We start from the raw sequence: 27,971 nt of genomic DNA, 5'->3' as shown, positions 1-27,971 counted from the left end.
AGCCAGCGAATCCCCCGCGGACGTGATGCAACAGGACTGCAACTAAAGTTACACCTTCAACTGCAACACGGTGTCCCTCCGCCGCCGCGCGCGCGCCGAGAAACTAGATCCGGCTACAGCCGGCGCGAATCCCCCCGCCGCTGAAGAAAAGTGAGTTTCCGGTTCTTTAGTTCTTCTTCTACTAAAACAAATACGGTAGAGTGTTATTTAGAGCACTGTTGAGGAGCTGGAGACGCGAGTGGGTTTACGGACTTTTATTTTAACGCAGTGACGTTATTTAAATACTTTAAAAAGAACAGAAGCGACATTAGAGTGATTCTAAATGTATGTATTGAAGTTCCTCTCGTTTATAACTCAAATGTAACGTAATAAACTTGGGGGGAGTCCCGGCTTCATGACGTAACGGCCGGTCTGAACTCTGTAAACCGCGGAGTGATCCCGGGGTGATCAGGTCGCCGGCGCATGGAGTTCCAGAAAGTAGCGGATTTAAAAACTTTGCGCTGCGCAGCTCCGTCCGCGCCTCATGAAGAGTCCCCTGGCCGCCAGAGGGGGCCGAGAGACCGGCCGCCCGCACCCCGCCACCGGCCGCCCGCACCTCGCCACCGGCGGCCCCCTGTCCGGGCAGCTCCGCCGGGTGGCGCGAGACTCTCCAGGAACTATGCGGTAAGTTTAACCGGCTTTATTTAGCTTTGAAGGGAGGGGGGCGGAGGGGGGAAACAAATAAAGAAAAACGTCTTTATTTTCTTTTTTTTCTCTAACAAACTAGTTTAAACTCTAATTTCTCTGTTTGATTAAAACATTAAATTACATTTAAAATCGGCACTATTTATATACTTTTATTTATATTTTTAAAGTCACTTTATCTTTTTTGTTTCTTCATAAAAGTTTTTTTTAAAGTTACATTCTGGAAAATAACTTTATATAAATAGGTTTGTTTGTTTGAATTCTTGAATAATGTTTTAGTCAGGTGAAAGTCTTAATAATGCTAAGAAAAATATTTCATAAAAACATGTGAGTGATAATTACATTCAATGGTGGATGAAAAAGTAGATTTGAACTCGTTTAAGTTTTTTAAATTAAGTTTGTAGTTTTATTTTTAAATATTAATGACAATTTCTGGGCTTATTTATTGGTGCTTGTGAAAAATGTGTAAAAAGCTGAAACATATTTCTAATATTTGTAGTTATTGCGTGAGCGCCCCCCCCCGCAGGTCTTCACTCGTCTTCTTGGTTTCTTCCAGCCGGTTCCCGGTTTGTGCTTTTCAACAATTTTCCCGGAGCAGACGCCACGATGGCGCCGTCGGTCCTTCGCAGGAAGATTCCCTTCGTTTCCACGGGCGAGCGCGGCAGCCAATCGCGGCCCGGGTGGGGGGCGGAGCCAGCGGAGAGGCGGCGCTTAATTGGTGAGTTTTCGCCGAGACGCTTTTTTATTCCCCACATCCCGAGGTCGAAGCCGCAGTGCAGCACGGGGCCGATGTCGTACAGTGAGTACAGATACGTGGAAGCGTATCGCACGATGCCGGTCAATCACTTTCAGATGATCGGTTAGTCGGCCACTTGGATTCTATCGCTTATCGACTCTTTCACCTTTTATTTTATTTTCTCACGTTCATCCGCTCCGGATTGCGTGATTATTTTATTTTTACACAATGTCTTCATTTATTTTATTTTTTTCACAGAATTTCTATATTTATTTTGTTTTCTCACGGTCATCCTCTCGGCTTGCGTGTTTTTTATTTATTTAATTATTATTTTTTGAAAATGTACAGAATGTATTTTTTACATTTAATTCATTTTTCTCACATTCATATTCTCCAGCTTAAGCTGTGGTTTTCATTTATTTAATTTTTTTACGAAATTTCTTTTTTAAATTTAATTACATTTTCTCACGCTCATCGCTTGCATGAATTTAAAAATGTTTTTCAAGAATGTTTTTTTTTATGTTGCTTAATTTATTTTAATTTTCTCATGTTTCACATCTCCAGCTTGTGTGATTTTAGAATTTCTTTTAAGAATGTATTTTTTTTATTTTTTACCAAATTAATTTTATTTTATTTTCTGATGTCCATCCTCTCCAGTTAACGTGATTTTTAAAATTTATTTTTTATTAATTTTTTTCTAAAGTTTTTTTCAATGTTATTTAATTTAATTTAATTTTCTCACGTTCATCCTCTTCATCCTTATTTTTTAAATTAATATTTTTCAAGAATCTTTTTTTAAATTTCATTTAATTCTCTCCAGCTTGTGTGATTATTCTCATTTTTTATAGAATGTATTTATTTATTCATTTTAAATTTTCTCACGTTCATCCTTTCCAGCTTGGCGTGATTTGAATTTTTTCTCATGAATTTTATACTGAATGTATATTTGTAATTTTATTAAGTCTATTTTATTTCCCATGATTTTAAATTCAAATACATTTCTTTACAGAATGTTTTTATTTATTTGTCTACCCAAACAGACACACACTGCTTGGTCTGATTGATTTCATCACATGTTGTTTGAACCAACGCTCTGTTGCCTAGGTGACGGTCACTCTGATTGGATGACAGAGAAAGTCGACTTGTCTTCGTTTGTGTCGACCGCCGCGTCCTCGCCACGCTCGTCCCTCCCCCCCTCGCCGCTGGACCAGGATGTCAAGGTGCCCTCGGACCTGGAGGTCATGACCTCTCTGCTGCAGGAGGAGCTGGCCCAGCTGGAGGACTACTTCCGCTCCGAGTCCACGCCGGCCGGCAAGTTGGAGAAGCCGCCGCGATGCGACCGCGGCGCCGCGGCCGCCGGCTCGCCGTCGTACTACCAGCTGCCCTACGGCTCGTACGGCGCCGGCCAATCGGAGAGCCCCGTGGCGGTCACCCTGGCGACAGGGGAGCTGGACCTGGCCGGCTTCTGCGGCGGCGCCCCCGTCGGCAGGACCAAAGTGGCGCGACCGGCGCCGTACAACTACCACCACCGCTACCACCACCACGGCAACAACGTCAACAACAACAACAACAACAACGGGCGGAGGGTCGTCAGCGAGGCGGCGAAGGTCGGCGAGGACGCGGGGCTCGACGCGTGGGGCCCGCGGGGGAGCTACTCGGGGGGCGGCGAGCCGCCGGCGAGCCACTACTCCACGCTGAAGGCGAGCAAGAGCGGCGCCCGGCGGGGGGCGAGGGAGGCGCTGAAGGAGGAGGAGAGCTACTGCTTCTCCGAGGGCGTGTTCTGCAGCGAGGAGATCGCACGCGGCTTCTGCCTCGCCGGCGCCTACGACGGCCTCCAGCGGCGGCCCGACGGCGCCCAGCACAGCCCCAACGCCGGCTACGACGGCGCCGCCGCCGCCGGGCCGCCGGAGGTCGGACTTTCCGGGGGCGTGCCCCAAGAGACAATGGCGGCCGGCGACGGCTACTTCCACCACCACCACCACCTGCACCACCTGCACCAGCAGGCCGCCGAGCCGTACCACAGCTTCATCGGAGACCTGGAGCCGCCGCCGCCGCCGCCGCAGGCGCACGCCGTGGAGCCCCAGCACGGCCACTACCTCTACCCAGAATGCCTTGCGGACCAAAGCTACGAATGTCTGTCCCGGGGGGACGGCGAGGGCGCGCTGATGGGCGCCGCCGTGCACCGGCCCGCCCAGAGGCTAAAGGACGAGCCGTGCTGCGCCGCCAAGCCGCCGCCGCTGATGGGCGGCGCCCCGCCGGAGGCCGCCACCGGGGAGCGGAAGCAGAAGAAGAGGGACCAGAACAAAACGGCGGCGCACAGGTGAGACGCGGCGAGGTCGCCACGCGCTCCACTTCCTGTTGTGACACGTTTCTACAGGAACTCTGGAGAATTACTTTAACTGATTCTATTTATTTAGTTCTAGTATTATTAATATTCTGAATGCTTAAAACCTTAAAAAACTGTTTATGAAATCTGTATTCAAATGTTTTTTTTCTTAATCATGGAAAAAATATTAATAATATTCTTGATGCTTAAAACATAAAACAATTAAAATGTGAGTTTTAATGATTTCATATTATTCAAAAGCATTTAACAATCTTATTTCTTTTAAGAATTCTGATTATATTCATATAATATTCTTGATGCTTAATTTTACACACTTAAAAACGTACATTAAATGGATTTTTCTTTTACTGATTTCATATTATATCCAAAAGCTTGTCAAAACCTTTCATACATTTCTGATTATATTCATATGAAAAAATTATTTATAATATTCTGGATGCTTAAAACCGAAAAACCTTTAAAATGTTTATTTGATATATTTTAGATTTTACCGATTTCATATTAATTATATTCTGCATGCTTAATTAAAAACGCATGTAAAAAAACTGTATTAAAAATGTTTTGATGAGATGTGATTATATCAGTCTAAGTAAAAAGAATATTTTATTATATTTATTATATATTTATTTTAAGCTTATCCATCACTTCTTATGAATCCTGAATACTTTTGACTCAAATGTTACGTAAACCAGCTGCTGTACATCGGCCAATGAGCTGCCTCGCCCCCTCGGCCAATGAGCTGCCTCGTAGAAACTGGAGTAAGAAGTTTGTGGAAAAAAAAGAGAAATAAGTTATTTTTAGGGTAGAGGTCAAAAGGTCAAACCCTTCATGAAGTCGAGAGGCAGCAGGAGGAACCCGACCGACCGCAGTCCGTTGTGTTGCAGGTACCGGCTGAGAAAGAGGGCGGAGCTTGACCTCCTGGAGGAGGAGCTTCACGGCCTGGAGGGGCAGAACCGGGAGCTGCGCGACAAGGCGGAGTCGGTGGAGCGAGAGATCCAGTACGTCAAAGACCTCCTGATCGAGGTCTACAAGGCGCGCAGCCAGCGGCACAAGCAGGACGGCAGTGCCTAAAGACAACAACAACAACAACAACAACACCAACACCACCAACCAGCACTGAGAGAAAACACAATGAATGACATGATAGTTTGCATGAATATGGTAGTTTTTTTCTTTTTTTTTCCTTCTAAAAACATTTTTCTCAAGAGGATGGGCCGAAACATACACACGCACACACACACACACACACACACACCCTTGTACCCTTGGACTGTGGGCGCTGGACTCGGCCGTCACACTGTGATCTCACTGGAAGACGAGGTCGGTTCTTCATCGGTGGAACTTCGTGCTGGTGGTTTTTATTTATATTTATTTGTGTGTGTGTGTGACGCGCATCGAAGCAGAATTCGTGCTAAATATATATATTTTAATTTTTATATTTTGTACTTAATAATGTTCTTTTTATTTATTTTTTAATCATTTTTTGCTTTTAAAAACTGAATTTAAATAAATCGCTGAGAGTAAAACAAAGTGTGTAACACGCCGAGTTGTGTAGATAACATGTGCACACACACTCACACACACTGCATGTTTGATTTGGGGATGCGCATGCTTCCTGTCCCCTGCATGGCTTCACGACCTGCACTTCTTCACACTCAGGATTTTATTGATTTATTTTCTGAGGAACAGAAACAAACCTCTTTAAATTGAATGAAATGGTTTTATTGATTTTCTCTCGGCGTGTTTCTGCGGAACAAACAATCACTTGTTGACGAGACAATAAATCGTTGGGTAAACGGTACAAGGATTTAGTTTTCCTTTCTTTTTTTCTCTCTAATTGATCAATTTGATGTATTTTTGAAAATTCAGGAAATCGATGTCAGGAAATTAAACTTCAGGTAAAAAAAAGAAAAATGAGCCAAATAAAAACCTATCGAGTAGAATCCATGATTTCTGCTTTTGGATCGCTTTTCGTGGAGGGGGCGTGGCCTCAAGAGGGCATCACAGCAGAACGAGGAGGGATTCGATTGACAGCTGCGTTGTCCAAACAATGGGGGTGAGGGGGCGGGGCTTATAGAATTACTAATTGGCACGTTTCCCCCCTCAAATATTTCAGTACGTTGCACTGAGCCCCGAAGACAACAGAGTGTGTGCGTGTGTGAGTGTGAGTGTGTATGTGTGTGTGTGTGTGTGAAATCTCTTGGTATCTCTCCCAGCAGTCGGAGGCCTTTCAAGTGCATGAGGCAACATCACACAATACTTACAGGAGGAGGAGAGGGAGGAGAGGGAGGAAGAGGAGGGGGGGGGAGAAGGAAGAGGAGGAAGAAGGAGGGGGAAGAGTAGGATGAAGAAAAGGAGAAAAAAGAGGAGGAGGTGGTAGAGGAGGAGGGGGAGGAAGAGGAGGAGTGGGAAGGAGTTGAACTATCAGAATAAAGAGTTTGGGTTGACGGTGAATTCGTTGATTCTTTCCTTCTGTTTGTTGTTCTGTTTTGTTGTTTATTCGTTTTGTTGTTTTTCTGATGCAATGTAAATGAATAAAAAGTAAACAGCCGGATGTAAAACTGATATGAGAGTTAAAGTTGTGTGTTTAATAAACACTTTTCTATCTACTGAGTAAACACAATGATGTAATAATAATAATGTATATTTGTTTTGATTGTCTTGAAGGATCACTTAAACAGATGAAATGATGCATTTAAAGTCTATTTAAAGTCTTCATGTGTTTAAGCAGTGGTCCCCAAACTACGGCCCGCGGGCCGGATCCGGCCCACCTCCCCATTTGGACCGGCCCCCTGAACAATACCAGAGACGCGTTCCGATTTATTATTTTTTTCACCTGGCCCGCTGCCGTTGAGATTGCAGTGATTGAGACGCGGAGAAAATGTGGAGTGAGTGGTGCTCTTCGCAATAGAACATCTTTGATGGGACGTGTCGCGTCTCGGCCAATCAGCATTCAGATGTCCACAGCGTTTGGGAAATTAGGTTAGCTTGAATGTGTTCACACCGGACGCAGCAGTCTCGACGCGCGTCGAAAAAAAAGTGTGTTCAGACCAGACGCGTCGCGACCGCAGAGTACTTCCACTTTTTAGTGGACTGAGCTGCTCTCCACTGCGCTTCTCGCTGCTCTCTCTCTTCTTCTCTCTTTGATACGTGTCTCTGACTTTTCCACCTACGGCGGCAGATCTCCTCTGCCATGAAACACATATGCCGGTGTTACACCCCTCCTGGTTTTCAAACCTACTGGTTTCCCTGCGCGTGCGTTGTGTTCTCTTAACATCTGCAGCGGGGCTGTCTCGCTCACCAGATTCGTCACACATTCACAAACCAGTGGCGGCTGGTGAAATTTTTTTTTGGGGGGGCGCAGTTGGGCGACGCGGTTTAAATATCACTCAACAATGAGAAGAAAAGAGGTTTTGAGTAGAATATTGTAAAAACCAAAGCTTTATTTCAAGAACACAGCGTGCTCATCAACACTGTCCAATAACAACTATCAACACACTGTAACTTTGGGCATGAGAGGTTCAGAGCAGCTTTAAGGAACATTGGGTTGGGTTTCAGAGGTTTGCAAAATAAAAGAGTTTCACCCTCACATGAAAGAGGTTCAGAGCAGATGTTACAGATGTGGAACGGGCATGGAAGAAGTCGGCTCAGATGGTGGATTTTCCCAGCACTTATTTATTCTGCAGAAGACAACAGAACACACACATTTGCCTTCTGATCTGTCTCTGCACTTCCACTTCCCTCAGCAAAATAAAACCATTGTCCATGGAAGACAGGACCACATTAAATCTAAATAATAACAATTCTCATCAAAAACCATGACATGTAACATACAAGGGAAAACAGAGACCCCTAATGGACAAAATAAATAACTACATGAGCTAGAGTCATTTCAGCAGAAACAGAGAAAATTCTAACTTTGAACAAAAGGGAAACACATACCTGCAGAAGACAACAGAACACACACATTTGCCTTCTGATCTGTCTCTGCACTTCCACTTCCTAGACACGCAAAACACAATTTACACAAGGAAAATATACGTCGGGGCGACCGGATGTAGCTAAACAAACGGTGCCAAAGTGGCTCAATGAGACCGCCACCAAACGTATATGTTGACGGTCTAAATGACACGACAGCTGGACGCCGTGATCGTATTTGCGACCATTACTGTATGTAACATAAACGGTTAATTTTTATAAAAGAATATAGCCAAAATAGTGCAACATCGTTTTTCACTCAACTCACCCTCAGCAATATAAAACCATTGTGAGCAGGGTTGCCAGGTCTGTGTGACAAAACCAGCCCAATGGCCAATCAAAACCAGCCCAATATCAGAACTCAAAATATGCCCGTGCCAAACCATATACACTGCTTTTAAAGTCCAACAGCATTGCTATCATTGCCAAATATATTGTAATATCTACAAAGTAACAACATATGTTTAGTTTGCCAGCATTAAAAGCAGTTTTCCCTAAACAGTTATTTCCCCTATGTCCTAAAATGGCCTTGTGTAATTAGATACAGTATATTATCATAAATAAAATGTGTGTACGTGCTGATCTGGAGTCAGTTTGGTAGGATTTGGGTATGAATAAATTATTTCATTTAAAATATGGATTTTTATTTAAAGATATTCATGTAATTTGCATGCAAAATAGGTCTACCCGAACCAAGGACAAAAAATTCAACACGAACACTTCAAAAGTGGCGATTCCGCACGAAAACCGCGGACCTGGCAACACTGCTCTACGGGTCTCTGATCTGCCGAATAATCCAATCGCGTGCGCACATTTGTGCGCCCCAAGATTCCCGGTTTCATCCGCCAATGTGAAGCCGGTCATTGCCAAAACGACTGAAACGTTGTATCAATGCCGAACACACGTTAGACCAGCGCCCCGAAAAGGGAGGGCTTCTCTCCGTGATAATGGCGATATATTATATTTTTCACATTAACTTAAGTGGTTGTTGACAGGGCTTACGGTCTCCACACACATTTAGCGTCAACACGGTATATTTACTATTTAAATGATTTGGCATATAATGTTTTTTGACAGATTTTTTTTCTTTTTTTCTTCTTCTTCTTTTTTTTTCATCTCCAAATTTTAAGAGGGGCGGCGCCCTAGCGCCCCCTATGGACGAACCGCCACTGTCACAAACATATTGCTGGAGATCTTCAAGCCACCTTTCATATGCATTTCGGCGATTACGATTGTATAAGTGAGCAGTGCATCACAGCCACGTATGAAGAAATACATTTTCGAAAAAATAAAAAGATCGCCCGACCTGGTTTCGATCCCTTTCACTCCTTTTGAGTCTGCACTCAAAGACGCGCAGTCTGTGCGCTGCGCCACCAGATATTAGTTTCAAGTCAAGTAATTTATATATTGATCCATTAAGTCACATTTCTTATGTATTCATGGGAACAGTTTGGTCGAAGGGATCTGGAACAACTGGTTACCTTGAGCGGATATTTCCACTTTGAAACATGTTTAGCGATGTTTGTTCGCAACGCAACAACCACACAATACCGCACACAGGTGAGCACATTCTCCCCCCCCCCGGCTGGCCCTCCAGCAGGCAAGGCAAACGTTATGTGGCCCTCTTAGGAAAAAGTTTGGGGACCACTGTGTTTAAGGATCGAAGTGGAAGAACCAGAGAACACTGAGGCTGCAGTACTGCGCCTCACCACCAGGTGTCAGTCTAACGCTGTGAAACAACAGAGAGTCACGGGAGGAAAGAGGAAGTCACAAGTATATGTGTGTAAATAAAAGTAGTAAACGTTTTAACACCACAAATATAAGTTGAGCATTTAAGATCTGAAGTGAAGAAGTTTTATCAAATAAAAATAAATAAACTTAAATGTGTCCCGCTGGAGACACGTCTACTGGACAGGGGCCCCTGGTGTCAGGGGCCTGAACCCTAAAGCTGCAGAGAGACACAAAGTGGCTACAAAGAGACTCAAGGCGACTACAAAGAGACTCAAGGTGACTACAAAGAGACACAACGTGGCTACAAAGAGACAAAGCGGCTACAAAGAGACACAACGTCGCTACAAAGAGACAACGTCGCTACACAGACACAAAGTGACTACAAAGAGACACAACGTGGCTACAAAGAGACACAACGTCGCTACACAGACACAACGTGGCTACAGAGACACAACGTCGCTACAAAGAGACACAACGTCGCTACACAGACACAACGTGGCTACAGAGACACAACGTGGCTACAAAGAGACACAACGTCGCTACACAGACACAACGTGGCTACAGAGACACAACGTGGCTACAAAGAGACACAACGTGGCTACAAAGAGACACAACGTCGCTACAAAGAGACAACGTCGCTACACAGACACAAAGTGACTACAAAGAGACACAACGTGGCTACAGAGAGACACAACGTGGCTACAAAGAGACAAAGCGGCTACAAAGAGACACAACGTCGCTACACAGACACAAAGTGACTACAAAGAGACACAACGTGGCTACAAAGAGACACAACGTGGCTACAGAGACACAACGTCGCTACAAAGAGACACAACGTGGCTACAAAGAGACACAACGTGGCTACAAAGAGACACAACGTCGCTACAAAGAGACACAACGTGGCTACAAAGAGACAAAGCGGCTACAAAGAGACACAACGTGGCTACAGAGACACAACGTCGCTACAAAGAGACACAACGTCGCTACACAGACACAACGTGGCTACAGAGAGACACAACGTGGCTACAAAGAGACAAAGCGGCTACAAAGAGACACAACGTCGCTACACAGACACAAAGTGACTACAGAGAGACACAACGTGGCTACAAAGAGACACAACGTGGCTACAAAGAGACACAACGTGGCTACAAAGAGACACAAAGTAGCTACAAAGAGACACAACGTGGCTACAAAGAGACACAAAGTAGCTACAAAGAGACACAACGTGGCTACAAAGAGACACAACGTGGCTACAAAGAGACACAAAGTAGCTACAAAGAGACACAACGTGGCTACAAAGAGACACAACGTCGCTACACAGACACAAAGTAGCTACAAAGAGACACAACGTGGCTACAGAGAGACACAAAGTATCTACAAAGAGACACAACGTGGCTACAGAGAGACACAACGTGGCTACAAATAGACACAAAGCGGCTACAAAGAGACACAAGGCGACTACAAAGAGACACAAGGCGACTACAAAGAGACACAAGGCGACTACAAAGAGACTCAAGGCGACTACAAAGAGACTCAAGGCGACTACAAAGAGACACAAGGCGACTACAAAGAGACACAAGGCGACTACAAAGAGACTCAAGGCGACTACAAAGAGACACAAGGCGACTACAAAGAGACACAAGGCGACTACAGAGACTCAAGGCGACTACAAAGAGACACAAGGCGACTACAAAGAGACACAAGGCGACTACAAAGACTCAAGGCGACTACAAAGAGACACAAGGCGACTACAAAGAGACTCAAGGTGACTACAAAGAGAAACAAGGCGACTACAAAGAGACTCAAGGTGACTACAAAGAGACACAAGGTGACTACAAAGAGACTCTAGGCGACTACAAAGAGACACAAGGCGACTACAAAGAGACACAAAACGACCTCAGACACTCAGAAAGAGCAAAGAGACGATGACCACCGAAGACACAAAGACACACAGACTGGAGGTGAGTCGTGTGTATTACATCTCAGCCGTCCTCATGAGCTCTGGACCAATGGGAGCGTCTCTGACAGGAAGTAGTCCCAGTGACTCATATCACGGAGCGCAGAGGTCATGTGATCCTCATGTATTCACTTCAACTGTTGAACCGGTCTGAGGAGCTCAGAGCGAACCCCCAGGGGACAGCACATTCCTCCTCCTCCTCATGTCCTGTCTGTTATTGACATATTAAGTTAAAGTTTTTAAGAAGTACCCCCCCCCACACACACATATTATAAATTATGATAACAAAGTTTAACATTTGGTATTTTTATTGTTTAAATGTTTGACAGCTTTAACCAACGATCGCTCCACGTTGCGTAACTTCGGAGCTCTTGAGATCAAACACATTCGAAGATGTTTCCACACGTCAGGAATGACTTTGAAGATACTAAATACATTCAATAGAAAACTAGAATCCCAAATGAATGAACTGCAATAACCCGTCATCACTAAAGGTACACGATGAACTTTCAGATGATATGACCCCCACTTTATGAATATTTAAGATACAGTAAATACACAAGTAAAAACATTCTTTAATACTTATACAACCCTGATCACATTCTCATTAACAGTGAATATTTATTCATAATAAAACGACAGTCCATCCCATGACGTCTCAAAGTGAACACGAGCATCTTTTAGAGATCGTCTAACTTTAACTTATCTGATAAATGACAAAGTATTAACATGCGACCCAATTCCTAAAACCGTAACCATGACTACAGCATATGTTTCTGCTTTATATTTATCCATACGTCAGATCTAGAGATAGAAGCCATTTGTTTACTTCCCCATATGATAACTGGTCTTATATTGTGTATTAATAACATAAACAGGTCATAATTAACTCTTATATCTACTTTATATATTCCCTCAAAACAACTATTATTATCCTTAAACTCAGAGTTAAAGAACAGAGCTCGATGTTACGCAACCTCCGTTAGCGGCTAGCTCTGGTATTTACCGGCTAACGTTAACTAGCTCTCCTGCCGATTCCCGTTGCATAGAACAAACACTTTTATGTATATATATATATAAAAATCCCATAAATTTCATTGACGGCGATAGACTCTGCTCACATAGTTAAAAAATGGGAATATATTCCTTTTAATAACAAAAAAAGGTAAAACGGAAGATGCAAAAAGCAGCATGCTTGCGCGTTTGTTCAACGTGCAAGCATGCTGCTCCATGGAACAAAGAGATTAAACTCCTCTCAAGCAACCGATTACTCCATAGAAACAGGTCAACAAGGTACACAACATGACAACACCGTGCATACCACGGTGGGCGTGTGGGGACAGGTCCGGCCGTGGAGCGCTCTGCACATCACAGGATCATTAAAGATGTGAAATCAAAGCAACGCTCCCCGACACGCTGCGCCGCCAGCTCCACAGTCAGGGGAGGCATCTGGCCTGGAACATGTTAGGACTACAAAGCCCCTTAAAATTATAAATCACAGATTAATTAACTGGCTCTTAATACATATTTATTAAGAAGTCTGTTATTGGAAAGACAAACATTTGGAATATACTTTAAAACAGCCGTGAACTTAAAACTAGCATCACAGCTACAACACTATATATATATATATATTTATATTGTGTTTTATATTTATATATAGAGTTTATATATATATATATATGTGTATAGTGTTTTATTTATATATATATACACATAATTTTATATATATATATAGTTTTATATATATATATATATGTGTATAGTGTTACATGTGGTGGTGGGGTTGAACCTCTCGGTCTGCACAGACTAACTGAGGACGACTTGTTACTCAAATGTAACAAACAATGGAAGTTTCACAGAAACCAACCGGAGGGCATCTGGCGTCTCGGTGCCGGCGTCACACAAACGACCCGTTTGCAACGCGGGTGTTTGTGCCGACACAGCAAACCCCAGATGCTTCACTTAAATGGGTCAGAACTCGAGCCGGGGGAGGAAGCATCCCATAAGGACCACGGTGTCCCTCTCCCCAGTCGAGTCTGAACCAACTCAGAACATTACTGTCGGGTCTCCAGGAAGCCCTGCCGGGCGGGGGGGGGGTCAGCCGATGCTCGGCTGCGTACTCTGGCTCCCCTGGAAGAGAGAGAGGAGAGGAGTTAGCGCCACTCGCTCCTGCAGAGCAGCAGCTCCTCATTTAAAGTAACACGACCAACGTTGTTGTTGTGGTCCGGGACGGTCAAAGTATTTAGTAAACATGAACAACTCTCCCAACCCAAAGACCAGAGTGTTTGGAGAGCCCACGCTCACGGGACCCGAGACTGAACTGAGACCTCGGTTCTGTTCGGTTCTGTTCCTTGTGGGCGGCGCGTAGAGGGACACAGAATAATGCTCTGAACATGTTAGCTACGTTAGCTGAAAATACAACATGCTAGCACACTCCTTCACCTAGAAGAGAGGGGAGCTAACTAGCTAACTATCTTGTCCATCCCCAGAGCTGGCTAGCTAGCTAGATAACTAGTTTATCCCCAGAGCTGGCTAGTTAGCTAGATAACTAGTTTATCCACAGAGCTGACCAGTTATCTAGATAACTAGTTTATCCCCAGAGCTGGCTAGTTAGCTAGATAACTAGTTTATCCACAGAGCTGACCAGTTAGCTAGATAACTAGTTTATCCCCAGAGCTGACCAGTTAGCTAGATAACTAGTTTATCCCCAGAGCTGACCAGTTAGCTAGATAACTAGTTTATCCCCAGAGCTGACCAGTTAGCTAGATAACTAGTTTATCCACAGAGCTGACCAGTTAGCTAGATAACTAGTTTATCCCCAGAGCTGACCAGTTAGCTAGATAACTAGTTTATCCCCAGAGCTGGCTAGCTAGCTAGATAACTAGTTTATCCACAGAGCTGACCAGTTAGCTAGATAACTAGTTTATCCCCAGAGCTGGCCAGTTAGCTAGATAACTAGTTTATCCCCAGAGCTGACCAGTTAGCAAGATAACTAGTTTATCCCCAGAGCTGACCAGTTAGCTAGTTAACTAGTTTATCCCCAGAGCTGGCTAGTTAGCTAGATAACTAGTTTATCCCCAGAGCTGACCAGTTAGCTAGATAACTAGTTTATCCACAGAGCTGACCAGTTAGCTAGATAACTAGTTTATCCCCAGAGCTGACCAGTTAGCTAGATAACTAGTTTATCCACAGAGCTGACCAGTTAGCTAGATAACTAGTTTATCCCCAGAGCTGGCCAGTTAGCTAGATAACTAGTTTATACACAGAGCTGACCAGTTAGCAAGATAACTAGTTTATCCCCAGAGCTGACCAGTTAGCTAGATAACTAGTTTATCCCCAGAGCTGACCAGTTAGCTAGATAACTAGTTTATCCCCAGAGCTGACCAGTTAGCTAGATAACTAGTTTATCCCCAGAGCTGACCAGTTATCAAGATAACTAGTTTATCCCCAGAGCTGGCTAGTTAGCTAGATAACTAGTTTATCCCCAGAGCTGACCAGTTAGCTAGATAACTAGTTTATCCCCAGAGCTGACCAGTTAGCTAGATAACTAGTTTATCCCCAGAGCTGACCAGTTAGCTAGATAACTAGTTTATCCCCAGAGCTGGCTAGTTAGCTAGATAACTAGTTTATCCCCAGAGCTGACCAGTTAGCTAGATAACTAGTTTATCCCCAGAGCTGGCCAGTTAGCTAGATAACTAGTTTATCCCCAGAGCTGACCAGTTAGCTAGATAACTAGTTTATCCCCAGAGCTGACCAGTTAGCTAGATAACTAGTTTATCCCGAGCTGGCTGATAACTTTATCCCCAGAGCTGACCAGTTAGCTAGATAACTAGTTTATCCCCAGAGCTGACCAGTTAGCTAGATAACTAGTTTATCCACAGAGCTGACCAGTTAGCTAGATAACTAGTTTATCCCCAGAGCTGGCCAGTTAGCTAGATAACTAGTTTATCCACAGAGCTGACCAGTTAGCTAGATAACTAGTTTATCCCCAGAGCTGGCCAGTTAGCTAGATAACTAGTTTATCCCCAGAGCTGACCAGTTAGCAAGATAACTAGTTTATCCCCAGAGCTGACCAGTTAGCTTGATAACTAGTTTATCCCCAGAGCTGACCAGTTAGCTAGATAACTAGTTTATCCCCAGAGCTGGCCAGTTAGCTAGATAACTAGTTTATCCCCAGAGCTGACCAGTTAGCTTGATAACTAGTTTATCCCCAGAGCTGGCCAGTTAGCTAGATAACTAGTTTATCCCCAGAGCTGACCAGTTAGCTTGATAACTAGTTTATCCCCAGAGCTGGCCAGTTAGCTAGATAACTAGTTTATCCCCAGAGCTGGCCAGTTAGCTAGATAACTAGTTTATCCCCAGAGCTGACCAGTTAGCTAGATAACTAGTTTATCCCCAGAGCTGACCAGTTAGCTTGATAACTAGTTTATCCCCAGAGCTGGCCAGTTAGCTAGATAACTAGTTTATCCCCAGAGCTGACCAGTTAGCTTGATAACTAGTTTATCCCCAGAGCTGGCCAGTTAGCTAGATAACTAGTTTATCCCCAGAGCTGACCAGTTAGCTAGATAACTAGTTTATCCAAAACGTTCTGAACATCTATTCTGACAACGAGACGACGGCCTGGATGTGAGGGGAGCCGTGATTGGACCTTTTCTTTCTCCTCCAGCTGAGTGAGCTAACCGCGGCGTCAGAAACTGGCGATGCTAATCTCTCCGGGGGTTCCAGACCCAGTAGCCCTCGTCCGAGGCCGGCGTCACGCTTCTCGTCACGAGATGTTTCGTCGTGCGAGTCGAGGTGTCGACTTGTAGCGACGGGTTCTGTTGTTCCCTCCGCCGAGCGCGGCGTTCCGCCCGAGGAGACGCGGCGGCGGCAGCGAGCGCCTCCAAGAAGAACCCAGGCGAGTCATTAAGTGAATTCCTCTGCACTTCAAACGCTCAGCGGCGGCTCCCTGAACGCACCACGAGACACCGGCGACATTCAGTTTAGCGAGTTTTGGGAAATTGGCGTAGACTTATCATCGGTTTACAAAATAAAGCTGAAGGACCAACGCGGGGCGTTTTGACAAAGCCGTGAACACGCCGTGGTACCGGGGCGTGGCGGTGGCGGTGGAGGTGGAGGTGGCGGTGGGGGTGGAGGTGGCGGTGGCTGCCCATCTGCAGCAGACACTCCAGGGTCTCCAGCATCTGCTGCTGGCGCAGCGACAGCGACCTCAGCAGGACTCTCCTTTGGGTTCCAACTCCTGAAGGAACCTTCAGCCTTCAGACGCACAAAGAACCGATCTCTGTCCTGGTCTGAGTTAGACCTTAGTGCTGATAGAGGACTGGACCTCTGTACTGGTCTAGTTAGACCTTAGTCCTGAAAGGACTCCTCTCTGTTCTGGTCTTGTTCAGACCTTAGTCCTGATAGAGGACTCATCTCTGTCCTGGTCTAGTTAGACCTTAGTCCTGATAAAGGACTCATCTCTGTTCTGGTCTTGTTAGACCTTAGTGCTGATAGAGGACTCCTCTCTGTACTGGTCTTGTTAGACCTTAGTCCTGATAGAGGACTCCTCTCTGTACTGGTCTTGTTAGACCTTAGTGCTGATAGAGGACTCCTCTCTGTCCTAGTCTTGTTAGACCTTAGTGCTGATAGAGGACTCCTCTCTGTACTGGTCTTGTTAGACCTTAGTGCTGATAGAGGACTCCTCTGTCCTAGTCTTGTTAGACCTTAGTGCTGATAGAGGACTCCTCTCTGTACTGGTCTTGTTAGACCTTAGTGCTGATAGAGGACTCCTCTCTGTCCTAGTCTTGTTAGACCTTAGTGCTGATAGAGGACTCCTCTCTGTACTGGTCTTGTTAGACCTTAGTGCTGATAGAGGACCTCTCTGTACTGGTCTTGTTAGACCTTAGTCCTGATAGAGGACTCCTCTCTGTCCTAGTCTTGTTAGACCTTAGTGCTGATAGAGGACTCCTCTCTGTACTGGTCTTGTTAGACCTTAGTGCTGATAGAGGACTCCTCTCTGTACTGGTCTTGTTAGACCTTAGTCCTGATAGAGGACTCCTCTCTGTCCTAGTCTTGTTAGACCTTAGTCCTGATAGAGGACTCATCTCTGTCCTGGTCTTGTTAGACCTTAGTGCTGATAGAGGACTCATCTCTGTTCTGGTCTTGTTAGACCTTAGTGCTGATAAAGGACTCCTCTCTGTATTGGTCTTGTTAGACCTTAGTCCTGATAGAGGACTCCTCTCTGTACTGGTCTTATTAGACCTTAGTCCTGATAGAGGACTCATCTCTGTACTGGTCTTGTTAGACCTTAGTGCTGATAGAGGACTCATCTCTGTACTAGTCTAGTTAGACCTTAGTGCTGATAGAGGACTCCTCTCTGTACTGGTCTTGTTAGACCTTAGTGCTGATAGAGGACTCCTCTCTGTCCTGGTCTTGTTAGACCTTAGTGCTGATAGAGGACTCATCTCTGTACTGGTCTAGTTAGACCTTAGTCCTGATAGAGGACTCCTCTCTGTACTGGTCTTGTTAGACCTTAGTGCTGATAGAGGACTCATCTCTGTACTGGTCTAGTTAGACCTTAGTGCTGATAGAGGACTCATCTCTGTACTGGTCTTGTTAGACCTTAGTGCTGATAGAGGACTCATCTCTGTACTGGTCTTGTTAGACCTTAGTGCTGATAGAGGACTCCTCTCTGTACTGGTCTTGTTAGACCTTAGTGCTGATAGAGGACTCCTCTCTGTACTGGTCTTGTTAGACCTTAGTGCTGATAGAGGACTCCTCTCTGGACTGGTCTTGTTAGACCTTAGTCCTGATAGAGGACTCATCTCTGTCCTGGTCTTGTTAGACCTTAGTGCTGATAGAGGACTCATCTCTGTTCTGGTCTTGTTAGACCTTAGTGCTGATAGAGGACTCCTCTCTGTACTGGTCTTGTTAGACCTTAGTGCTGATAGAGGACTCATCTCTGGACTGGTCTTGTGAGACCTTAGTGCTGATAGAGGACTCCTCTCTGTCCTGGTCTAGTTAGACCTTAGTCCTGATAGAGGACTCCTCTCTGTACTGGTCTTGTTAGACCTTAGTGCTGATAGAGGACTCCTCTCTGTCCTGGTCTTGTTAGACCTTAGAAGCCTCGATAACCACCAACGTTAATCACGGAGTTCCACAAGGTTCTGTGCTTGGGCCACTTTCATTTACCTTATACATGCTTCCTTTGAGCAATATTATCAGGAAACACTCCATAAATTTTCATTGTTATGCAGATGATACTCAACTATATCTATGTGACCACATGAGCATCTTCTTTATTTAAACACGTTTTATAAATGACACATTTTATTATAATAAATTAATCACTCACCAGAGTTGTCAGTGGCTTCAACGTCGACATACACGCCATCTAACATCGCGTTTTTCAGAACCTAAAATAATAAAACACACACACTAGTTAATGAAGAGGTGTATACACACACACACATCCACAGTGAAGCATTTTCATAATAAAATCTGATTATCAGGGTCTGATGGTTGAATTATGTTTTTACTCTTATATTCTACACTTTAAATGTCTATTTGTATTTATTTCCTCACCAGAAACATTCATTCAATCAACTTTGTCAACTTTATGGCAGTTACTCAAACTATTTAATTATGATTTTGTAATCTCAGAGTTGCACCATCAGACTTTAAGTCTTTTATTCTTTAGCCTTCACGCCAACATGGTCCTGCAGTTGGAATAGTGCAACTCAACATAATCCAAGAAGATTGATCTGAAATTATTTTTTATTCACAGTATTATTAATAGGGAGATGTTTATAGACCAGATCTCAAGATTTATTGGGAGAAACAAATCAATTCTCTGTGAAGCTTAATTGAGCTCCGATGTTTCGTAACCACAGAAACTAGAAGTTGCGCAACATCGCCCCGAGCTCCGCCCACTCAGCATGAGCAACGCTGCTCTGGCGATGTGTGGAAGTCGAGCTGAACGAAGCCCGAAGGCCATTGACCCACCGGCCATTGACCCACCGCCCATTGACCCACCGCCCATTGACCCACCGCCCATTGACCCACCGCCCATTGACCCACCGGCCATTGACCCACCGCCCATTGACCCACCGCCCATTGACCTAAGACACAGTTTACGGTCTACAAAATGTTCCTTTTGACCAAAATCCCAAAACATATTCAGTAAAAACAGAGAATCCTGATTCTTGGAAGCAGACATTGATCTGGAGTCGTGAGCCGGACCTCTGAAGACTTCTCATTACGCCTGTAGCAGCTTCTTGGAGTCACGGCGTCCCGAAACTCCAGATGCCACTATTTAAACTCCATTCCCCGAAAACCCAACCCAACAAGCGCAGTGCGTTGCGTGTGAGCGTCGGTTTAAAACCTCCAATACAACGTCAGCGTAATGACACGTTGTCTATCTACACCGTTAAATCGGAATGACACCTTCACCGATGTTATTTACGACCGCAGAGCATGGGAGGCGTTTCAACTCGACTTCACTTCCTGGAACTCGCAGGAAAAATACTGAAGAACTTGTTGGTCTGGATCCACCAGACAGTCGGACCGACGGGCCACACGTTAAAATATATTATTATTATTATTTTACGTTATGGAATGCTGGGGAACGACAGCAGATTCATGGAACATGTGTTCTGAAACACGTTAAATACGTTATATGTTAACTACATTAAATACGTTAAATATGTTTAATTCGTTAAATACGATAAATATGTTAAATACGTTAAATATAAGCAAAAGCTTTCATTATCTTATAACACTAAACCATTCCGCTCTTCTAGTCATTTAAAGCGTCGTCAGGATCGTGGACTCGATTCCTCCACCGGATTAAATGAATAATGTCAAAATAGTCGGCCATCTTTGTTCGCGAACATGTTAAGCTAGCTAACGTATTAGCGTATTAGCTTGGAGCAAACGGTAAAGTCTTCCTCTGAACGTTGAGGAAAACTCGTGTAATTTTATCATAAAAAAGTATTCATTATTAAAACAAACGTGGAAACAACAACAACGCTTTTTTTTGGAAACACAACACGATCAACATTACAGGCCCCGCCCCCCCGACTCACCTCCAGGACTCGGGTGTAGCCCTTCTCGGCACTGAGGTGGAGGCAGGTCTTCCCCGAGTGGTTGACCTCGTTGATGTCGGCCCCCAGGAGGATCAGGTCCGCCACCATCAGGTGGTGGTTGTGCTTCGCGGCGTGGAGCAGCGGCGTCTGCCGACAGAAGACGCCGGATGAGGGAGCGTTCCACCCGGAGACCCGGGCGTATGAACTCTTGAAAGTCCCCCAAACAGTTGGTCCCGGAGTCGGACGGAGAACCCCAAGCTGATAGTTACCATCCCGTCAGAGTCCTTGAGGTCCAGGCGGTTGGCGGCGGCCATTCTTCTGGCGATGGCGTAGCCCAGCGCCCTCTTTCCAATGCACGCCACCTGGTGGAGCGCTCTGGAGGGACGACAACACTCGCAATGAGCCCAACGGACGCCTGAAGGCAGCACTCGCGGACGCGGGCATCAAACTCACGTCTTGCCGAGCTCGTCGGGCGCCAGCAGCTCGGCGTCGTGGACGTCGGCCAGCTGGCTCTCCTCTCGCTGGAGCTGAGTCCAGAAGAACGCCGAGTCGTTCTGGTTCCAGGCGTCGTCCCGCTCCGCCCCGCCGGAGAGGGGCCGGGGGGGGCCGGCGTCCATGAAGCCGGGGGGGCGCAGCGGCGGCTGGTACTCCGAGCAGGTCGCGTAGTTGTCAGACTCGTCACTGTTGTACCCCGAACCTTCATGAGGAGACATTCTTTTATTATTATTTAATTATTAATTCATTTTTTTATTTAATTTCAATTGATTACATTTATTTATTTATTATATTGTAAATTGTTTATTTTCTAAAAAACACAGAATTCAAATGATAAGTAAATAAAATATATTATTTTTAATATAATTTTTGATGGTAATGAAGTACAATAAGCTCAGAGCTTTAGGAAGTTAATATTCAATCTCTAGTATCTATTTCATATCCATGTGAAAACATCTGGAACACTACATTTTACTAGATTACACCTGAACGCACCATGAGAACTGGTCATCTGCCTCCAGCCAGTCCTCGTGTTCACATCATGTACCTGAAGTGAACGTTGTGCTGCTGACGCGTCAAGGAAAACATTACATTGACTCGTCGTAAAAATGTGACGTGCGTAACCACGGTTACGGTTAAACCGGTTAGTCCCGGCATCCTGAGTGACGGGCGGTTGAAGTCGCTGCCAACGTAAATATCACGGTTGAACTGTTTAACTGAAACTATATTTAGAAATAATATATATATATATATATAAACGTGGCTCTGGCCCCCGTGACTTACCGGTTGGAGACCACCCGGGGGACACTGGAGGGTTGGGGGACGGCAGAGATTGTGGAGGGGAGCGGCAGGTGTTGCCCATGCGGAGATCCTCCTCCAGCACCTCCACGATGATCGACAGCTCCTCCAGGCTCTTGGTGGAGCGCTTCCTCTGCGTGAGAGAGGAGGGCCCAGGTATGTGAGGCTCATTGAAAGGAGCTGACAGGTTGATTCACAGCCGTCAATAAAAGCGCTCTCCGTGTGAAGCACTCACCATGCAGGTTCGCCGCGCCGCACGCATCTTCACCTTCTTTCCATTTCCTGTGGAAGAAACAGATCCAGAATGTTTTCTCCTCAACGTGAACAGAGATCTGTGAGCGGCTCAGAGTATCGTTGTGAAGTCCTCATACGGTTGTGATGCGTTCCCGTTGAAAGGTTAAAGTTCTTCGTCTCTTCCAGTTGAACCGTCAATTGTCTTTTTGATCTCCATCTCCTGAACTACGGAGGGCCTTAAGGAGGGGAGCTGATGGGGAAGAGACTACGCCACCCGGGGACTTGCACCCCAAGAAATAGAAGTTTAACAACCCCAAGATACAGTTTGAGAATTGTTAAGGACGATGACTCATTGTTGATATTTGGCCGGAGACGTGTCGAGTCAAACAAACCAGGAGTTTAAGACGGGAATCCATGAACATAATCTCAAGCTAAACAATTAAAAGCCAAAATGTGCAGAACATTTCTACAACGGCCAAACCAAAAACAGAAGTGAAAACAGGCAAAATAGAATACAAAATAAGCAAAATAGAAGTAAAAACAAGCAAAACAAGCCAAATAGAAGTAAAAACAAGCAAAATAGAATAAAAAATAATCTAAATAGAAGTAAAAACAAGCAAAATAGAAGTAGAAACAAATATTATAGAAGTAAAAACTGGCAGAACAGGGACACCTAAGAGTGAAGAGACTTTCGATAACAGCAGCAGTCAGACGAACCAATCAGGGAGCAGAACACACGTGACACCGAAGTTCACTGACCTTTGACTTTTTTGCCGTATATCCTCTGAGGAAGAAGAAAACAAACAAACAAACAGGATAGATTGTATAAATATTATATATCAATCACACAGATAAAGATATTAGCTGTTTATCTCGCTTAGAAAACCAAATGTGAAGAATAAAATGTGTAACAATTTATTCAAATTGATGTAAATTATTCCCAGTTTGCTGTTTATTATTTAAATAAATATAAAAATGTATATCTATAAATATATATATATCTATAAATTAAATATATATTATATATATAAATACATATAATAAATATTTTATATTTATTTATATATATAAATAAATATAAATATAAAAATATATATGTATAAATAAATATATATATATGGTCACACACTAAACCATTTACCTGGAAGTCGTGGGGCTCCAGGCCCTGATCGGTGCGGATCTTCTTCAGGAGATCCCTCACAGGCATCTTGACCCGGACCCCGAGGTAGACCTTCTCCCCAACGCCGTAAACGGACCCGCCGGACTCTGAGGGAACAAGAGGCGGCGAGACCTTCAGTTCGTCAACAAGCGCCAACGGGGAGACGACGTGATGAGTCACTTCAATACAAGAAGTCATGTTTTTCATCTTTGAAAGAAGCTTATTGTGAAGAGTTGTACTTTAATATAATTTTAAGGCGCACTCACTCAATTTGTTGTTCAACATTTAATTGACAGGTCGTCACTTTTTAGTCTGGGTTTTCTCAAATTGTGTTTATCTTCATACAGAATTCAAATGATAAGCAAATAAAATATATTATTTGTAATATCATTCTTGATGAAGCGTAACAACGAGCTCAGAGCTTTATGAAGATTAAACAGCTCATATTTCATCTCTAATATCGATTTAATATTCATATATTTAATATTCAGCATAACAATGACTGGGACCGTCGTCTACTCGCGCGCTCAGCTGATCGCGCTGTGCAGGCCGAAGCTTCTGCCTGGAGAAAGACCTGTGATCCCGCTGGAGCTACGGAGAAGGGCTCGCGGCTGCAGAGCGGGTGTCAAGCGGAGGGCTAAAACGAGGAGATACAAACCCTCGGTACCGTCGATCATAACGGGGAACGTGAGGTCTTTGGCGAATAAGACGGATGAGCTCGGCGCGCTGGTAATGACCGAGGGTCTTCCGTGAGAGCAGTCTCCTGTGCTTCACTGAGACGTGGCTGCACGCGGACTATCCGGATCACAGCGTCCTTTGCCCGGCTTCAGGACTGTTCGGCTGACAGAGACGCCACAGAGCGGTAAGAAGAGGGGGCGGATCGCTGTTTATGTGAATGAACGGTGGTGCCACCCGGACCATGTGTGCGTGAAGGAGCGCTTCTGTAGCCGAACATTGAACTGTTGGCCGTGGGGATGCGCCCGTACTATTTGCCGAGAGAGTTCACGTCCGCCATTGTGGTTGTCGTGTACGTGCCGCCATCAGCTGACGCTGAGGAAGCTGTGGACACCATCCACTCCACTGTGTCTGCTCTGCTGAATCATCAGCCTGGAGCATTCATGGCTATCACTGGTGACTTTAACCACACCACACTGGATAAAGCTCTGCCAACCTTCCATCAATACATAGACTGCCCAACTAGGAACAATAAAACTCTGGACTTGCTGTATGCTAATACTAAGGACGATACAGCGCCACTGCCCTTGCCCCCTCGGCAGGTCTGATCATGACCTGGTCCGGCTGACACCAGGTCTGTTCCTCTGGTGAAGAGGCTGCCGGTGACCACCAGGACTGTGAGGAGGTGGTCTCTGGAGGCTAACGACGCTCTACAGGACTGCTTCGAGTCAACGGACTGGGATGTGCTGTGGACCGCACGGGAGGACATCAACAGTATGACCGACTGCATCACGGAATACATCAAGTTCTGTGAACACACCACCATCCCATCACGGACTGTGCGCTGCTTCCCAACAACAAGCCCTGATCACCAGGGACCTGAAGGCGCTTAACATGAAGAAAGCTGCTTTCAGGTCTGGAGACAGGGATGAGCTGAGGAAAGCCCAGCGCAACCTGAAGGTGAAGCTCAGGGAGGGCAAGGACTCCTACAGGAGGAAGCTGGAGGCCAAACTCCAGCTGAACAACACAAGGGAGGTGTGGTCTGGCATGAAGCAGATAACTGGCTTCAAGGTGGAGGGAGACAGCCAGGGGCTCCTGGAGAGGGCCAACGAGCTGAACTGTTTTTCAATAGGTTCAGTTCACAGCCCTCCCTGCCTCCTCCACACATCACACCTCCCATACACCTCCCCCTCTGTCCCCCCTGCTGAGCTGCACATCCACCGAGCCCTCAATAACAATGGGCTCCTCCACCTCCCCTCTCTCTGTGACGACTGACCAGGTGAGAAGACAGCTGGAGAAACTACACCAGCGCAGAGCTGAAGGTCCTGATGGCATCAGCCCCAGGGTCCTAAAGACCTGCGCCACCCAGCTGTCTGGTGTCCTGCAGCGCCTCTTCAACCTCAGCCTGAGGCTGGGGAAGTCCCGTGCTGTGGAAGACGCCGTGCCTGGTCCCCGTCCCAAAGAAGTCAACACCATCTGGCCTCAACGACTACCGACCGGGTCGCCTCACCTCCCATGTGATGAAGGTGCTGGAGAGGCTGGTCTTGGCCCACCTCCGCCGCAGGTGAAATCGTCGCTGGACCCTCTGCAATTTGCTTACCAGCCTCATGTGGGAGTGGACGACGCCATCATCTACCTGCTGCAACGAGCTCAGTCGCACCTGGATGGGACCGTGTCTCTGTGAGAGTCACTTTCTTTGACTTCTCCAGTGCATTTAACACCATCCAGCCACTGCTGCTGAGCGAGAAGCTGCGGGTGGCAGGTGTGACGCGCCCACCATCTCCTGGATCACTGACTACCTCACAGGCAGACCACAGTTTGTCAGAATGGGCCGTGTGCTGTCTGGAACGGTGGTCAGTGATGTTGGAGCCCCACAGGCACCTGTTCTGTCTCCTTCCTCTTCACCCTGTACACCAGTGACTTCCAGTACAACACGGAGTCATGCCATCTGCAGAAGTACTCTGATGATTCTGCAGTGGTCGGGTGTATTAGGGATGGACGGGAGGAGGAGTACAGGGCAGTGGTGAGTGACTTTGTAAAGTGGGCCGATGAGAACCACCTGCGGCTGAACGTGGCCAAGACCAGAGAGATGGTGGTGGACTTCAGGAGGAAGGCGACAGCTCCTACACCTCTGAGTGTCCTGGGAGTGGACGTGGACATGGTGGAGGAGTACAAGTACCTGGCGTCATCGACAGCCGACTGAACTGGAAGGCCAACATCAACGCTGTGTACAAGAAGGGATGAGTCGACTCTTTTCCTGAGAAAGCTTCGATCCTTCAACGTGTGCAGCAAGATGCTGGAGTTATTCTACCAGTCGGTTGTCGCCAGTGTGCTGCACTTTGCCATTGTCTGCTGGGGAGCAGCATCGAGCCGGTGACACCAGCCGTCTTAACAAACTGGTTAGGAAGGCTGGCTCCATCATCGGCTGCCAGCTGGAGCACCTGGAACAGGTGGTGGAGAGGAGGTCGTTGAAGAAACTGGTGTCCATATTGGACAACCCGGACCACCCTCTCCACCACCTCCTACAGGGACAGAGGAGTACTTTCTCCAGACGTCTCCTCACGCTCCGCTGCCACAAGGAGAGATACAGGAGAACATTCCTGCCGACGGCTATGAGGCTCTACAACAGTTCACCTCTTGCCAGATCACCCTAACCCTTCTTATATTTTGTGTTTTGTTTTTTTATTCTTGTGTGTTGCTGCTACTGACTCGACAAATTTCCCCTTGGGGATTAATAAAGTATATATCTATCTATCTATCTATCTATCTATATGAAACATCTGGATGTATTAGTGTATCGCCAACATTACATTGTACTAGATTAGATAGAGGAAGGAAGCATTAGGTTCATATTAATAAACAAAGACTACAGGAGCAAATATATATATGTGTTATTCTTTTCCTGCTTAATTAGTTGTTCAACTTTGAAAGGACATAAATAAAGTACTCAGTTGAGTAATTTACATTTTATGAAACTTTATCCATCGACATCATAAAAAAAATGTCGACAACAATTCAATATATTAACATTTAATTGAGTTTTCAGTTTGTGATTTTAAAAACACAACAAACACTATTAGGTGGATTTATCTGATTTAATAAATCCTCCTTTAATGAAGGTTAACATGCGTTAGAGCATTTAGACTGCCGTTGCTCTCTATGCATGTATAAGGTTCTATGATATTCACGTATACAGTGTGTTTTGTCCACTGCTCTATTCATACTAAGAGGTTTCTCGGGGACGAGGTCGTGATGAACGGTCATAACACCCGCGTCAGGCCCCTACCTGTCGGCCCAGCGGCCACTTCCGGGCCGGTGTCGTCGGGGACAGGTGCGTGTCCCTCGGCTCCGCTGTGCGCCGGTACCGGCTCCTTTGGTTCGCCCCGTCCTCCCATCGCAGACAGCTGCACACCGGAAGAGAAGCTCAGTGACGACAACAACAATGGAGGATAACTCAACAGGTTATAACGTCAGTGATGCGTTCACGGACCTGTTCCTGAGACCACGGCTCGCTGAGTCACTGCACCTGAGTGAGCCGCGCGCGGAGCGGCAACTAAGGCCCCCACGAAGAAGAAGACCACGCCCACGGGCACCAACGAAGAAGACGACCACGCCCACTAACACCAACGTCAACGATGACCACGCCCACTGACACCAACGTCAAAGACGACCACGCCCACTGCCGGAGGCAAACGGACGAATACCAGAATATCATGACTAATTCTTCTTCTTCTTCTTCTTCTTCTTCTTCTTCTTCTTCTTCTTCTTCTTCTTCTTCTTCTTCTTCTTCTTCTTCTTCTTCTTATGGAACCAACGCAAAGAGGAATTTACCCCCATGAATGAATAAAAGAGGAGGGGAGCCCCTCAGGTGAAGCAGAATAAAAAAAACCTTGTGAGGAGGTAAAGGGACCCTGAGCCCTCTGGTGGATCCTCTAGTGCAGGGGTCCCCAACCCCCGGGCCGCGGCCCGGTACCGGTCCACGGCTTGGTTGGAACCGGGCCGCGGAAAAAAAGTGAATAAAAAAAGTTGTAATTTTTTTTTTTTAATCAGTCGGAAAAATATATTATTTTGAAAAAGGACCGGATCCACCCGTGTGTCTGAGCCGC

At 45.7% G+C, this 27,971-nt stretch overlaps 2 protein-coding genes across 3 annotated transcripts; one reads left to right on the top strand and one right to left on the bottom strand.

Annotated features, from left to right (window-relative positions):
* The first annotated feature begins 129 nt into the window (after nucleotides 1-129).
* Nucleotides 130-5,570, top strand: LOC130210739 (uncharacterized). The gene is made up of 4 exons (XM_056441223.1): nucleotides 130-663; nucleotides 1,241-1,402; nucleotides 2,525-3,740; nucleotides 4,652-5,570. Exons 2-4 carry the CDS (start codon nucleotides 1,291-1,293, stop codon nucleotides 4,836-4,838), a joined length of 1,515 nt encoding a protein of 504 aa, XP_056297198.1. The 5' UTR covers nucleotides 130-663; nucleotides 1,241-1,290; the 3' UTR covers nucleotides 4,839-5,570.
* Nucleotides 5,571-11,723: 6,153 nt separating this feature from the next.
* Nucleotides 11,724-27,419, bottom strand: zgc:113279 (uncharacterized protein LOC553749 homolog). Of its 2 annotated transcripts, XM_056441986.1 has the most exons (12): nucleotides 27,356-27,419; nucleotides 27,152-27,269; nucleotides 23,173-23,297; nucleotides 22,791-22,815; nucleotides 22,033-22,079; nucleotides 21,783-21,930; nucleotides 21,495-21,566; nucleotides 20,958-21,201; nucleotides 20,774-20,879; nucleotides 20,505-20,651; nucleotides 18,773-18,833; nucleotides 11,724-13,566 (listed from the first exon to the last, which is right to left on the bottom strand). In XM_056441986.1, the coding sequence occupies exons 2-12, from the start codon at nucleotides 27,258-27,260 to the stop codon at nucleotides 13,334-13,336; spliced, it is 1,317 nt and encodes a 438-aa protein (XP_056297961.1). In that variant the 5' UTR covers nucleotides 27,261-27,269; nucleotides 27,356-27,419; the 3' UTR covers nucleotides 11,724-13,333. The 2 variants fall into 2 exon arrangements, with proteins under 2 accessions (XP_056297961.1, XP_056297962.1); XM_056441987.1 differs by lacking the exon at nucleotides 21,495-21,566.
* Nucleotides 27,420-27,971: the final 552 nt, after the last annotated feature.

Source organism: Pseudoliparis swirei, chromosome 20, assembly GCF_029220125.1.
Source record: "Pseudoliparis swirei isolate HS2019 ecotype Mariana Trench chromosome 20, NWPU_hadal_v1, whole genome shotgun sequence".
Taxonomy (NCBI): Eukaryota; Metazoa; Chordata; class Actinopteri; order Perciformes; family Liparidae; genus Pseudoliparis; species Pseudoliparis swirei.
This window is presented reverse-complemented; position numbering and strand designations above follow the sequence as displayed.

What these genes read in the sequence shown, in the direction of transcription:
- LOC130210739 (XM_056441223.1), top strand. Translation starts at nt 1,291, where the DNA reads ATGGCGCCGTCGGTCCTTCGCAGGAAGATTCCCTTCGTTTCCACGGGC. An exon ending in GGAGAGGCGGCGCTTAATTG is followed by an intron (nt 1,403 to 2,524) that starts GTGAGTTTTCGC and finishes TCTGTTGCCTAG; the next exon opens with GTGACGGTCACTCTGATTGG. An exon ending in AACAAAACGGCGGCGCACAG is followed by an intron (nt 3,741 to 4,651) that starts GTGAGACGCGGC and finishes GTTGTGTTGCAG; the next exon opens with GTACCGGCTGAGAAAGAGGG.
- zgc:113279 (XM_056441986.1), bottom strand. Translation starts at nt 27,260, where the DNA reads ATGGGAGGACGGGGCGAACCAAAGGAGCCGGTACCGGCGCACAGCGGA. An exon ending in ATACGGCAAAAAAGTCAAAG is followed by an intron (nt 22,080 to 22,790) that starts GTCAGTGAACTT and finishes TTTCTTCCACAG; the next exon opens with GAAATGGAAAGAAGGTGAAG. An exon ending in GCTACACCCGAGTCCTGGAG is followed by an intron (nt 18,834 to 20,504) that starts GTGAGTCGGGGG and finishes TTATTATTTTAG; the next exon opens with GTTCTGAAAAACGCGATGTT.